Genomic DNA, 15,561 nt, shown 5'->3' on the forward strand with positions numbered 1-15,561 from the left:
TACCTACAATCAGCAGTGCTTCTGAGATTATTGTTTGTCATCAGTTTATTCTTTGTAGGTTATTTCAGAGATACTTTTCTTTGTAACAATATTCACTAGCAATCACCTCAATACACGCTGTTGCTACAGTTCTGGGGAAAAATAGATCTTTGGATGTGTAAAGTACAAGGCATTTGAGTAGAAAGAGATCTTTCACATCTGAAAGCAAAGAAAACAGGTTTATTTATCACCCTGTCTCTGCAGTCTCATCTACCATGTCTTGGAGTGATCATGACAAACAAAACTGCAAATTTGGGTACTACATGTCATGATTGTAAATAATCCTGGTAATAAAGCTGCATGAATCATTTAGGAGCCCTTCAAATCGTTTAACAATGGAGATGTCAAAAGATGCTGCTTTGACATCATCTCTTTTCAATTATATTCATGGTCATACAAGCATTGTTTGGCAGAACTGTAACCCAACTGACCCCACAGCTCAGGAGCCACATCTGTTTACACAAACTCAAGGCCACCTATGAATAACTTGCAGCATTTTATACTTTGCTTCAGAGCAGAAGCACTATTTAAAATAAAGACAGTATTTTCAAAATGCTTGTAAAAGAACCCTCAGTTTAACATCTGCCCTGGAGAAGTATTGCTAGGCAGCAGCATGCTCACAACAAGAGATTTTTGCGCATCCTTCCACACTTTCAGAAAATTTAACAGAATCAGGTACCCAGTTTGTGAAAGGAGCAATATGAAACACTCCCTTGATTTGCATGCAATCACATCAGCCTAAAAAACACAGTTCTGTTTGTTCTCAAGAGTTCTCCACTGTGTTCAAAAATTCACAGCACAAGTCAGTAGCAAGTACGTGTACTCTCCTCCATAAGAAACTGATGCAAAGCTGTCACCTATAGAGAATGTCAGCACAAATAATACAGCCACTAATGAGAGGGTGACCTAGAGGGCATAACAATGTGCCCTACAAGGGGAAGCCTCAGCACTAGGTTCATGTTGCACTAGAATAAGTTAAATAAAAATGAAAATGGCTTATAAACTGTTTGGCAAGGATCAGTATAAGCACAAAATATATTTAATATCCCCATTAACAACTAGGAAGGTATAAAAAAACCATTACATTTTCAGAGAAAACTAATGTTCTATTTCTGCAAACATCTCCTCATGCAGATATTCAAGTGGAGTAATTATTGTCTTCAGTGGGATTACTCCCATCCAAACAATTACAACTCATTTAGTTCTGACGAGATCAGGAACAATACTGGAAAGATCTCAGATTGCTATGCAGGAAGTAAAAAATAATACAAGCAAATTCAGATAATTATAGCAGCTAGGAAACTGCAAAACAAGATTTAGACACAACAAAACCAACCAAATACAAATATTCAAACTTAGCAAGAGTAAGAAAGCCTAGCGTCTAAATATCCACCAGAGCTTTAAATAAAATATCTGAAAAGTCTTTATGCATATATCTCAATATGACAACAAAACAGGCTAACATATTTCAGGACTTTAAATTTTGCTGGAGCAAAGGAAAAGCTTTCCCTAAGGTTCTTTTATAATTACTTTGGAGATATCATTCTTGTCAGAAAAAAAGGGGACAAAAATGCGTTAGGAGGGAAAAAAAATTAAAAGGAGAACTGGTTTATGAGGAGACATTATATCTTCTGGTTGGCAGACATCATACAGGACTTTTTTCAAGTGATGACTCAGCAGAATATGGCCATAATTTTAACATCAAGACAACAGATTATTTATTTAGAGTGGTTCAAGTGGGCAGAGCTAGGAATATCAGGGGGAAAAGGGGAAAGAAATTATGCAGATTAACAAGAGCATTTCTGGCACTGAATCATTTAAAACCATACAAAGATGAAGGTCAAAAGTCTCTCAGCTTCAATTCATTGAGACTAAGTGGGATGAAGATGCAACAAACTGCAGGATGGACATCCTGGTGACTGCCTGGAACTTCACAACACTGCAGTGATTTGTCATGGCAATGGCATAAACCTTACTCACCCTGTCACCATGGCATTAATAATACACTCAAAATAACTTACAATGTCCATGAGGAATTAAATTGGTGACTTATGTTTTCTGGATTGTAGTATAATAAAGATAATTTATTCTTTTTTTGGTAGAAATGGGCACTCATCAAGGCTGTAGAAGGAAAAGCTATGAAAAGAACTATGTAACTGTATAAAAGATACACTGCAAAAGCAATTTCAAGGAAGTGACATAATAGTGACAGCACTGAGAGAAGTTTTCTCTAAATCTGGGATTTATTATTGTTTCAGTGAAACCTAGGACACCCTAGGACACAGTGGTAGATCTTCTTCAGACACAGCAGACACATGAAATGATACAAAAATGAAGCTACATAGTAACACTGCACATTTTCTATTCTTATATTTTTTATTTTTCTGATCCTTAAATCCCTGACATGTTACTGACTTTTGGAAAAAGTAGGGCTTTCTTAGCATAACTAATCCATTCTTCCAAACCTGTTTTGCTGCTTACACCATTTCTACCATTTTAGCTCTTTAATTCAGTGGCACTGATGCTCTTTTTCCAGTGTTGGTAAACAGTGGCAATTGGTTACAGCCTCAGCAGTGACAGGCAGGCTTACACTTGGCATGGGCCTACCATGGAAAAAATACGATCAAAGAAAAAAGGGAATTAAAAAAAAAAACAACAACAAGAAGAGTGGTATGGAAAATAAGAGTTGATGATGGAAGAGGTAAAGGAAGGACAACAAAGCAGGGAAAGGACCCTGCATGTGAATAATCAAGTGAGGGAGCCTAGTGGGAGGCTGGAGACTTAATATGAGTAACAGAGCTAGACAAAGTAGTCTAGAAGGAAAGAGATAGGATGGGAGTGAAATGGTTGAGAAGAAAGTGAGAGGAGATCCTTTAGGAAGAGTAGAATACAAACAAATCATATCAAATTAAACACAAAAACATGAGCAGTGTTAAATAAACCATAAACAGAAGCATGAGAGAAGAGGAAAATGGGGACTAGTGAAGTGAAAGCAGAGAAACAAATTCAGATACTAGGTAAAAATTCTGGCAGTTGTTGGCAGCCATGGCTTTCTTTGCAGAAGTTGCTTGTTCTCTCAGGCAGCGTAATTCCACTAAGGAATGCTTCCTCAAACCATCTTCAGAGCTCACTGATAATTCTTGGTGCTCAGTTAACACCAGTCTAGGAAGGCTCAGGTAGGTCCCAGCAACTTCAAGATAATCTGGTTTAGGGTGTGCTCAATAATTACCTCTTTAATAATACTGACTTTATAAAGTTGTTCGAGCCCCATAACACTGGCACAGAAAAGCTCCTCAGAAAATGTGTCAAAGCAATGAGCTCATTAAAAAGAGAAATGCACTATGCCTGCAGGACAGAATAGGCCCTCATGCAAATTTACATTAGGAACTGTATATCCCAACAAACTGTCATATTTCCATACTAAAAGTAGGTTATCAGTATTAAAATAACTGTGTGCAAATCAAGCTGAGGAGCAAAGAATCATGAGATTTGATCTAAGTTTTGTTGAGCAGAAAGATTGTAAACACTGTATAAAGTAGAAGAGATCTCAAAATTGAATCTAGTAACGATATTTAAAATAAATTTAGTTGAGTACTAAATAGCATCTCTGTTAAATCTAAGTAAGAAATTTAAATAAAATGCACATTTGCTATAAAAACCTGTTAAGTAATATCACTATAAAAATATAAAATTTAATATCTAACTTGATTATAGTGTATAGTCTAAATAATAAATTTTAAAAATCAAAATTAAAAAAACCCTCTTCAGAGCAGGATTATTTTTTAGAGTTATGCATCAACATTAAATACAGTCTTACAAATTTTTGTTTGGATTTGCTGCTGAATATGAGCACTGAAAAGGTTTTTAAATTGAGGAAGAGAATATGAATAGCTCAAAAATTAGAATTATATTACATGCCTCCAAGTGTAAGTGCTTTTATAACAGTAAGTGCTATTTATCCCTAAAGGTAGAATACTTACAGGTTTTCGAGTTGGGGTGACTTGAACAGAATGGTAAAATTCTGGTTGGACTCGGCTGCTTTTCTTGATTTTTCTTTTTCTTACAGAAGTTTCCTGCTCACTGAGGTGGTGAGCTTCCACTATGGGTTGTGTTTCCTCCAGGCGAGGTGCTACTCGTCTTCTGGCATGGCGAGGGCTGGATCTAAAGCCCTGTAAGAGAAAAGGAATCATCGTGTTTGGCGTCTCCCAAAATGGAGCTGTGTAACAATTGCAGCATCACACTGGATCTTAACAGTTCAAAGTACAGGCATGCTCACCTTAAATTAATATAATGCCCATATATACTGCATGTAACAATAAAGAGATTCTGCCAAGTGCTGTTGATATCACATCTGATTTGTGTTGCTCAGTTATCTGTATTACAGACACAGCCAGTAGCACTAACTCCTGGTGCTTTTCTTTGTAAGCTCACACTTTTAGTTATTTATAACTAAGAAGTTCTAATTTAAAATTTATAATTAAAATTTTCCAGGTTAATTTTTGGTCTCATGAGAAATGGTTTTAGGGAGCATGGGCTGGAAATGTGGACTTTTTTCCTGAGAATGAAAGTGAAGAAAAGTTGTTAGGTGGCAACAATTATATCATCTCAGAAATATGGGTATATTTGGCCAAACTAATAAACCCAGGAAAAGCTGCCCTTCAGAAATGCTTTTTAGAGGCTTTCTGGGAAAACCTCTGAGCATCATCCAGAATGGCTCATGGCCTTACAGAATTTCATTCCTTTAATGGCAACATGTATAATGCTATCCCTTTATTGCTACCTGCAGAGCATTCACAATGAGCATTCTCTCATTTCACTGAGTCCCTCATGAGCATGCACAAGTCTGACAAGGGCCATTTGTACTGAATACAATGTTGGTTGATATTAAACTTGGCCAGGTTGTAAATATTCATTCACTTAGTCATATCAGCTTTCAGAATAGGTGAGCCAAATCTGCCCTGAGTGACAGTCTGCAGTTTAAGGACTATATTTCTTTTCAAAACCAAGAATAGATGCAACAATTCCTAATTTTCTACTTTCTTTTTTCTTCTAGCAGAATACCTGCTGAAGTCCTTATGCAACAAAGCCAGCATTTTAGAATCCAACTTCTGCGAGGTTAGATTTCAGATAAAACTGCAGAAATCTATGCTGTGAATCTAAATATCCTGAATTCCTGCCAGCAGAAAACTAGTGGGAGCAGTACATTTCCATATAAATCTGCTGTTCTTTTGCTCCCCCCTTCTATTAGCTTTTGGGTTTTGGGATTTGTTTTGCCTTTTTTGTTGTCATTTTAATTAGGAAATCAGCACAGAAGAGTTGTGCTAAAATGCTGTTATGTTGGTAAATTGAAACAATCAAAAGTATGGCTCTGTGAAAATTGGATTTCCTCCACTAATGTTCATGAATCTGTAAGGGAAGACAGTGTCTGGCTTGACACTCAGACGGACAGACAAACAGCTATCTTCATTATTTAAATGCATTCCACATTAAGTAAACATACCCTTAAATGGACAAAAGACACAAACACACATTTATGTACACATGCTAGTAATTGCTATAGATAGCATTGCATGCAACAGATGATGTAAAAAGGCTGCAGGGAAGTAAAAAGGGAAGGTGAAGTAACTTCCAGGGAACAACCTTCTAACCATGAGCACTGGGGAGGAGGGACAGAAATAGAGCCCAAATCTACTTAGTCAGTCTGGGAGGTTCGTGTCTGCAGTGCATCAGGGCTGTGCAATACACATGATGCAAAGGTACAGCCAACCTTTCCTGAGTCTTTTTTATGATCCCTCCTACTCTACAGAAGCAATGGAACCACTCAGAGTTTAGGTAAGGACAGAGCCCCCGTGTCTGAATGGAAGCAGGACCTGCCCATACCAACCAGAGCAAGCAGTGCAGCGGGAGCCACTGCAGCCAGGAGCTCCGTGCAGATTTAGGAGGCTCTCCAAACATTCCCAGACGTAAATCTGAGACTCTGACACACTATTGCAGCAGGAAAGCTTGTTGCCCTGTTTTCTTTCCACACTGTGAAATAGCTAACAGATACTTACAATGTATCATTCAACGTGGGACTAGGGACTATTCGGGATAAGAGGGAAAAGCACAACTCAGGGAGCCTGCTATAGAGGGGCTTACTGCTCCTGGAAATTTCCTTTTAGGAAAAAATGCTAGTGTGCATCAGGGATTATTCCATAGCAAGTGAAAATATTCCTTAAGAGACCAAAACATCCAGCAAATCTCTTCCAAGTTCTGAAATCAGAATAGATTTTCTAAATGTTAAATGCATTGTGGTTTATTTATGTGAGGGCCACTGGCCAGAGCCTTGTGATATACCCTGCCCTGCTCCCTCACCACACTCCCATCCCATTAGCTGGATAAAACTCTTCGGGAAAGTATGTTTATGTAACAGAAGAATTTGATAGAAGCTAAGCAGCTCTAAAAGTGCTTAGAAACACACGCCAAATAGGGATTTAAGTATGTGGGTCTGTCTCACCAAATGGCTTCACCTCAAAATATGTCTAGGTTTATTGATTATTATGTTTCAATATGAAAAAGTCACCTGCGATTTCCAGAAAAATCTGTTTATAGACAATGTTTTGCCTTGATATTTTCTGTAATTTTTTTCACTTTTGTGGTTTATTACAAGCAAGAAAATGGGATCTTTATCTCTTTAAGAGCTCATCTGCTTCTGTTTGCTGAAGCTCATTCTTCCCTTGAAGTCATAATCTGCCTGCAGCATCACAAATAGTTGCTGTGAGGAGGATTATAATGTGATAAAGGCAGAGGATAACGATTTCAGGTGGAAAATTAATTCTGTATCTACAAAGATAATGTTACAGGGGCAGAGTTCTCAGACCAAATCCCAAAATGCTTACTCATTCCTGCAATGGGACTTTGCCAGGGCAAAGAGGCAAATCCAGAAAATTTCAAAATTTGGTAATCAAAAATGAAGACAGGAGGCAAAAGTGATGTAACATATGGAAGCTGCTACTCCTATGCTCAGTGCAAAATTAAGGTGCCTGGTGATTCCTTCCAAACAGTGAAATCAACAGAAGCTTTTTGTGTCGTTTATCCCTCAGTTTAGTCCAGAATTATAAACATCATATTAATACAGCAATCAAAATAAAAACCATGGAAATCACACAAATATTTGTTTGGCAAAGACAGCACTATTTTAGATGTTAAGTCAGTGCTCATAGATGAGCAGAAAAGTGTTACAAAATGCTCAGGGAAGCACAGTACACCACCTGAGCCCAAATCACTGAGGAAAAGCTGGAGATTTTAAAATCACAGGAATATTACAACAAGGTTGCTCTAACACATAAAGCAATTTGTAATTTCCAGCATCATGTGAATGCTGTGTCACTGGGCAATGAAAACCTTGTCTTGTTCTTTGTGCTGGGAAGGAGTTGCTCATTCCCAGAACCTACTGCCTGACTCATTTTGTGCTGTAAAATTCTGAACAACAAGGCAAACCAAACTTCAAACATGTATTTTTAGAAAACCTGTCTTCTAAATACCAAAATAGCTGCACTAAGATTTACACTAAAGTAATCTTCCTTAAAGAAACAACTCATATGACCACCAGAACCAGTTTTAGACATATCAGAGGAAGACACGAGGCCAACTGAACCTGGAATTATCTTCTCTGCAAAAGCATTAATGTGCATCCTTCCAGTTAGAGTCTGTTGGAATCCAGGAAGAGTGATCTTCCTAACCAAAGCCTACAGCAAACAGGAATGGAGAGGTGTCTCTGGAGGCTGCTGCAGAGCCAAAGGCTAGTTCACCTGGTCTCAAGTGAGCTTTTCTGTATGAGGAAGCAGGCTGGGGAGATCAACTTTTTCAGCTGAAATTCATCCTTTTAAATCTCTGAGTGTTGGAGGTTTTGGTTTGTGGATTTTTTTTGTTTGGTTGGTTGGGTTGTTGTTGTTTGGTTGTTTTTTCCTCTTGAATGGGGTGTGATAATATTGAAAGAACCTATTCTGTCTATCTTTATACCCAAATCGATGATGAATGTTGCCAGCCTGGCCACGGTATGCCAGAGCACACTGTGTAAAATTACTTTCACAATAAGGTGCTCAGTAAAAAATACCTCATCCATCCAAGTTTTAACTTCACAGCTCTGATTCAGTGACTAATTCCTTGTCTATAGAAACGTATGGGTTTTCTCTGACCAAAATTCAGCAGACATCCCCTCCCCAGGTTTGCCTTTGAGCCACCAAAGCCAGCAGGTGAGGGAACCACTCCCTCACAGCACCTATTTCTCTCCATTGGCCATACCCAGAGCCCAGGCTGACCACTTCACTCACACACATCCATATTGTGATCATCCAAATTAAATAATAGGTTTTGGTCTGCCTCCAATCTGGTATTCATCATGCCATATTTTATTGTAAGAATTTGTTTTATTTTTCTCCTTCTACATGAAATCATTCTGTTCTCTTCCATCAGTTTTTTTTTTCCTATGAGAGTTTCACATTTCCTCTTTCACGGATATCACTCTTGATGGATCCCCATAATTCAGTACAGTACTCTTATAAATACTGATGTATATAATAGTAGCACATGTTTTTCTGTTCTGTTTAAACATTTCCCTTCCCATCTCCTTTCAAATGAGGCTACACATCTGAAAGTAGTCCTCGCTGAACTGTTGAAAGTCGTTCTAACAGCCCTTTCTGAAGATCATAAACCTAAAAATTACAATGTGGCTAAAGACTTTTCTCTGTAATGTACTCAACCTTGCATTTGTTAACAACATCATGTGTATTTATTTGCCCCATTTCTTCAATATGGTCTGTATTTGATAACCAAATATGTCATACTCTGCTATGCTTGTTGTGCTTTTGCTTATTCTCATTCCTAATCCATTCCTCATAAAAATAGGAATTTTAAATTGCCTTAAAAGTTGTCTAGCTTTTGCTTTTATTTAAATTTACAGATAAGAACATATTGAATAATGTATTGAACCTTTTTCTTTCACTGTCTTAGTTTTTCTGTATTTATTTTTAATTCTTTGTCTGATATTTTATTAGCATCAGATGAATATATCAGTGCTACCTCATGTGTGCATTATTGCTTTAGTGATATAAATCTCTGATTCCTCCATTCTTTCAATGTGCAATTGTATTAATTCACCAGATTCTTCTCTTTTCCATTCTAGTTTTTACTAGCCCTACTGCCTTCATCATATGTTATCTCTATTTTTATGCTTGATAAGAAGCCATATTCAGTTTTCTTTTTTTCCAGTGTATAAGTATTTTATGTAGAATATATTGGTTGTCAGAATTCCAATCTTGGGACCCAACCTTTGCAGCCAGTATGGGTTTTTGGAGTCAGTAAGCATTAACATCAGTAGAGGTAAAAGTGCATTATCTGATGTCCAGCTGAAGTCAACAGAAATCTTTGCATTAACTTCAGTGGGCACTGGACTGCAGCCGGCTTGCCTTCTGGCAGAACTTCAGCAAATCACAGAGAAAGTGCTGGTTAGCATTAGGCCACAGTTCAGTGACAGCAGAACTCAAGTGTGTTTGCAAAGGCCTTTACAGATATCTGAGTAATTCCTGTAGATGAAGGCGCACTAATAAATATCAAAGCCAAAAGGAGCTTAGATACAATATCCAGATTTGTGCTCCACCTTTTAAGGTTTCTGACAGTGGTTGTATGTGCATGGGAATTGTCATCTGTTACCATTTCTACTAATGGCCTCAAGAAATAGCCTTCAAATTGCCAGTTACCACCTGTCTAAATCTTGGAAGCTTTCATGTCTCCACAACCCACAGCATCTCAGGGCCTGCAGACATTGATGAGCAGCATCAAACCCTTCTCAAGATGCTGGCATTCTCAGCTGTTCTACAGACAGGCTGAAGTATAATTAAACCCTAGAGTTGGAGAACCTACTTCAACTAAAATGGCAGGTTTTAGTTAATTAACTTTATTGTATGAAATTCCCCTCCACACTGAAAGAGAAAAATTTGAGATTCTTTCTGCTACATAGAAAAACATATATGTATATGTATAAATATGCATATATCTATCCATCTGAATTGTAAGAACAGTGCTAAATTAAAAAGTGGCCAAGATTGCATTATTCCCCTCCTTCCTGTTCAATAGAGATTTCCATCCCAAATATCATCAGTTTACAAAAAACCAAAGAAAACCCCACATTTATTTAACTGCCAGTTCTACAAGTTCCACCCAAAATCCAAGATTCAAGCTAAGTTCTCCAAGATATTTATAGTAAAGATTGATAAGTAATGTAACGTGTAAATTTTCTATCACAGGAGGAGTACCTACATTCACTGAGTGTATTCACTAACACCCAAGGAGGATACAATTGTATTTGTTCTATTTTGACTCTATCAGAACTAAAAAAATAGACTGCAACCATTTTTTTGTGTGGTTCTCTTGATAATTTTTTTAGTCTTACAAAGGGTTACTCCTATAAAGAATCAGGATTTAAAACATAAAATATAAGATTTTACATTCAGTTTCTCATTCTACTCCCTCATTAGCAAGCTTTCACTGATGCTGCTTTGCATGCCTTATGTTTATTTTAGGAGATATTATTCTTATCTTATAAAAGCTAAACTCTAAGCAGTGCTGGAACCATTTCTCAGATATTGAAGACTGTGATTTGGCACATGCAATATTCCAAGATAAGTCCACATGTTCAAAGGCATTTAAAGCAATTGCTTTTTACATAACCTGAACAAGATTACTTTCCCAACCGATTTTATGAAATAGAACATCAATAATCTCCTTTCCAGTTCCTAATCAGGCCCCCCCATGTAAATACATAGAAGTCCTTGCATTTAGGCATTTAGGAACCCCCTAGGTTTAGGTGTGAGTTTAGATGCAGTGTCCAATAACCCATGCTAAATTAACACTGCTGTTTTACATGACACGTTTGGTTTCTCCTGTCATAAGGTCAGGGTTCCTATCAAAGCACAGGTAAGTTGTAACAATCAGAAAATCTGATGATCTGCAAGCAAACAGCCAAATGGCACACCCAGTCATGCCTCAAAACACCCTTTAAATTCTCTTTCCTGTCTAAAGCTGTAAGCCACAGAGGCTGGCCCGTTCTCCAGGCAGCCCCATCGTTCTCTGACAAGGCTTGCAGCTCTCCACAGCAGCTCTGCAATGCCTTGTCCCAGTTCCTTCCCTGCTACCTCAGGGCACTGCAAGCCTCCCTAGGAAGGGAACAATTATTTAAGAACAAAAAAATCAATGTACTGCTTGATCAGTGGTCTGCAAGGGAAGGTTTAAACATTCCCCTAGCATGTCCCCTTTCCAGCCCTGCTTCCTCTGTTTTCCATCTCTTCATGTCTCCTCATCTTGGGCAGTGTCCAGTAGATATCAAGGATCTGCCAGAAGAAATTAGCTTTAAATATTAAAAATACAGCAAGAAGCTGAATAAGAAATAACAGAGATTGCTAAACCATAGCAGTGCTGCCAAACACCTTATACAAAGAGATTACTCTCTTTTCTCTGGTGTGCTTGTTTGAAACACAAACTGGTAAGAGAATATATCCCCCCACAGCATGTGAAGATGTGTCTGTACTTTTTAAATTGTAAAATAGATGCATAACTGATGAGACACTTTGCAGGAATGTATTATACAAAGCTAACAAGGCTAGAATTCAGGTGTCTCTTAAAATAACTAGATTCAGATACCAACAACATACCTGAACAAGTCTTTGCTTCCTGTTATCACCAATAAAAAATTTAGTTGACACATTCAGTTGGGCTTGGAGAAGCATTCAGCACATCCTGAAGCAGACATCAACACCAGGTCAGCTGAGCAGTTCTACAGACCATAATCTGTAAATGCCTACAATGAGCTTGTTGGGCTGCATAAGGGCATGCTGTTTTTACAAACTCACTTTCCAACTCCTGCCTTCACATGAAGGAAGGTAGTGGAGGCAGATCAGAAGAGAACTTGGCTGTATCATTTTGTTCTTTCTAGAACAAGGAAGAAGGATAAATACAATACCTCAGCCTGACATGATTATGTATTTCAGTATAATTTGTGCCATCAATTTATAGAATCATCAATTAAGCCTGTAGGATCTGTGTTTCACTTCCAGTCTGCTCTCCTACCTACCCCACCATCCTGAAGCAGAGTGCCATATTTAAACAGCTGAGTGGACAGGGGAGATAAGGACATTGGCACAATTTGCAAGAAAAGTGTCTTTGCCCAAACATCAAGCGCAGTTAGTTTCTGTAGCTGATATGGTGTTTTCACACTTGAGCCACAGCTCATGTTTCATTCCCACTGATGAGTCAGGAACAGCAAAGCTCTGACTCTCCTTGATGCAAGGCAGTAGGGCACAAGGCAGCCCAGCAGGGGCTCAGACACTTGGTACAAGCCTCCAGATAACAAGTACCCAGGCTGGCTGCTGATCCAGAAGCACAAGGAACAAGCTCAAAACCAAGGCAGCTTTGCTAACACTGAGCCAAGATCAGCTGTCTGCACTGTGAGCCTGACATGCTAAAGCATCTCTGCCACACAGTGCCGAGTCCTTGCCCCGGGAGGCTGGAGGGGCCCACGTGCCCACTCTGCAGAGTCCAGGAGGAGCCCACATGCCCACCCTGCAGAGCCCAGGAGGCTGGAGGGGCCCATGTGCCCACCCTGCAGAGCCCAGGAGGAGCCCACATGCCCACCCTGCAGAGCCCAGGAGGCTGGAGGGGCCCACGTGCCCACTCTGCAGAGCTGAAACCCCTCCAGGCTGCAGAGCACGTGGAGCAGGGTGTGCAGCTGCAGCTCTGGCTGGTGTCCTCTCATGTCTGACATGGCCAGGCCCCAAAAAGCCAGCTCAGCTGAATCAGATCCTACATGAAAACATCAAGGTGACTTCACCCTGTGCTCTGCACATTCTTCCCTGGCATATCAAAGGTGCCTCTACTTAAAACAGTCTGGGAATGGAAGAGAGTGAGTCAGGTTTCCATGCCCAAGGAAAAGACATCTAACAGCTCTGGAGCAGCCACAACCCCAAGGGTCGTACTACCCTGTTCATGTGATGCTTTCTTACATTCATTACCCTCAGTCTAAAGAGCTTATCTGTTTCTGAAGAACCATCCACAACCTGATCTGTCACCCTTATAATCTAACTGCAATAACTGAGAAATCAGTGCAGATGATTAGGCTTTTCTGAGCAGTGTGTGATCTATGGAGCCCTGCATGATCCCTTCTGTCTGTGTAAGAACAGTTTCTGCTGGAGATGTGGTAATACATGTTCCCACTGCAAGTATGACCTCAGCTATTCTAATTCATGGTTTCAGTCTGAGGTTTGTTTAGGGCAAAAGACAGTAGCTAGAAGTTCCCGTTCTGTACACGTGTACAATGTGAACAGGCAGATGGCCACAAGCTGTGCTCCCCCTGCATCCCTTTAATACTAGGGTTCTGCTCGTGTGTACAGGGAGTGTGCACTCAAATGGCACAGAGCCCAACTGAACTGCAGCTCATCTAAAACCCACATTTCCAGAGACAGCAGTACATACTGAGAAACATGGATGTCTAAATACTTACATGATAGCCATAAGGTTGTTGGCATAATTGTATATTAATGGGAAACTAAAGACTAAGAAGAACTTTTATGAGGTAGTGTATCTTTATGCAGTGGTTTTCCCAGTCCTGCTAGAGAACCATGAGGATGTGTTCACTTATAAAGCAGGTCCCAGGACCATGCCAGACCACTGATGTGGACCATAACACAATGTCAGTACTTTTTAGGTGATTGGTGGAGCTCAGAGGCGATTCCTTCAGCATTTCAAAGCTCTGCAGACCATCATAATCCAGAGCAGAGATGCAGACAACCAGAAGGCTACATAAATACATTAGGCTTTGTACACTACATGGTAGTACCGACTAAAAGTACCCAAGTTAACTCCTCTGGAGTTAGTTTAGCTCAGCACTCGAGCAGTCTGGCTGCAGCAACCAGACAAATGCCATCTATTTGGTGATACAACTGCTGAACAGGCTGCTCCCCAGCACAGACCAATGCTCGTGGGCTACCTAAAGGCAGCACTGCTGTGACTAAAGCTGACAAAGAGTGATGGACAGAGGACATATAGTAAACTAATCTCAGTGATACCTAGTTTGCCCTGTGACAGCTCAGTGTGGCACACTCTGTCTGGGCCACATTATTTGATATGTTATGAAAAATGGACAGAACGGTTTGTCCTTATACAGTGTAACCTGTATTTATAGCTCTCCATTCATTCCTATACGTAAGTGCTCTCATACAGCTAAGAAAACAATTTATTTTTTCTCTGATTTATTTTCCTTTGAACCTGTTTCTTAACTCTTAGACAGCTAATGGAAAAATAGTTTAAACATCCTGAGGGAAATCATGTCAAACACAAAGGTAAAATATTTTCAGGCTGATTCAACTCTGTAAAGACAATGAAACATCCTTTCAAGAGGTGAATGAATGTATTTTGCTGGCTAGTCCTGCACATTTGTTGTGCTTGTTGGATGCACTCCCTCTGATCAAACAGAAGACTCAAATTCAGCTTGGAGGGTCTGCTGATTTCTCCTTTCACTGGAGCTGTACATATCTGGAGCAGTTTATAAATAACTGCAATGCTCAGGATGAATTATGGTGCAACTCTTCAAAGACTATTCGTTATTGTTTTGTAAGATAACTAGAACCATATTTTTAGGCAACTGTCTCACAATCAGCCTCAGAAGGGGCATGATTATGGCAAACATACACTTAGGGATAAGTTTATGAACAACTTTCTGGGCATCTGTGTTGACAAAGTAATATATACATTTCCTGGAGATTGTTGTACTGTAGTTTTGCACCCACTGTACCATAATGGATGATTTAGAAAATCCATTTAGTCTTAAAAAATATCATCAGTTTTGGACAAACTATTTCACTCCCAGTCTAGTCACAAAAATACAGAATCACAATGTTGGAGGAAACCTTCAAGATCATCGAGTCCAACCCATGCCCTAACACCTCAACTAAACCATGGTACCAAGTGCCACATCCAGTCTTTTTTTAAACACATCCAGGAATGGTGACTCCACCACCTCCCTGGCCAGACCATTCCCGTACTTTATCACTCTTTCCATAAAAAACTTTCTCCTAATATCCAACCTATATTTCCCTTGGCACAGCTTAAGACTGTGTCCTCTCATTCTGTCAGTTGCTCCTGGAGAAAGACACCAACCCCACCTGACTACAGCCGCCTTTCAGGGGTTGTAGAGAGTGATAAGGTCACCTCTAAGCCTCCTTTTCTCCAGGCTAAACACCCCCAGCTCCCTCAGGGGTTCCTCACAGGGCTTGTGTTCCCAGCCCCTCACAGCCTCGTTGTCTCCTCTGGACGCACTCAGGTGTCTCAATGTCCTTCCCAAACTGAGGGGCCCAGAACTGGACACAGCACTCAGAGTGTTCCCTCACCAGTGCTGAGTACAGGGGCAGAATGACCTCCCTGCTCCTGCTGGCCACACCATTCCTGACACAGGCCAGGAGCCATTGGCCTTCCTGGCCACCAGGGCACACTGCT

At 39.8% G+C, this 15,561-nt stretch overlaps 1 protein-coding gene across 3 annotated transcripts in view; it reads right to left on the bottom strand.

The window, feature by feature from the left end:
• Positions 1–15,561, bottom strand: part of DST (dystonin) — a 290,047-nt gene that overhangs the window by 269,583 nt on the left and 4,903 nt on the right. For all 3 annotated transcript variants that reach the window (XM_054279827.1, XM_054279824.1, XM_054279823.1), the window contains exon 3: positions 4,020–4,208. In XM_054279827.1, coding sequence (XP_054135802.1) covers positions 4,020–4,208 — 189 coding nt within the window. The remainder of the gene's footprint in view (positions 1–4,019; positions 4,209–15,561) is intronic.

This window comes from Melozone crissalis, unplaced genomic scaffold, assembly GCF_028551555.1.
Source record: "Melozone crissalis strain CALT ecotype California unplaced genomic scaffold, PUWL_Pcris_2 ptg000027l_1, whole genome shotgun sequence".
Classification (NCBI taxonomy): domain Eukaryota; kingdom Metazoa; phylum Chordata; class Aves; order Passeriformes; family Passerellidae; genus Melozone; species Melozone crissalis.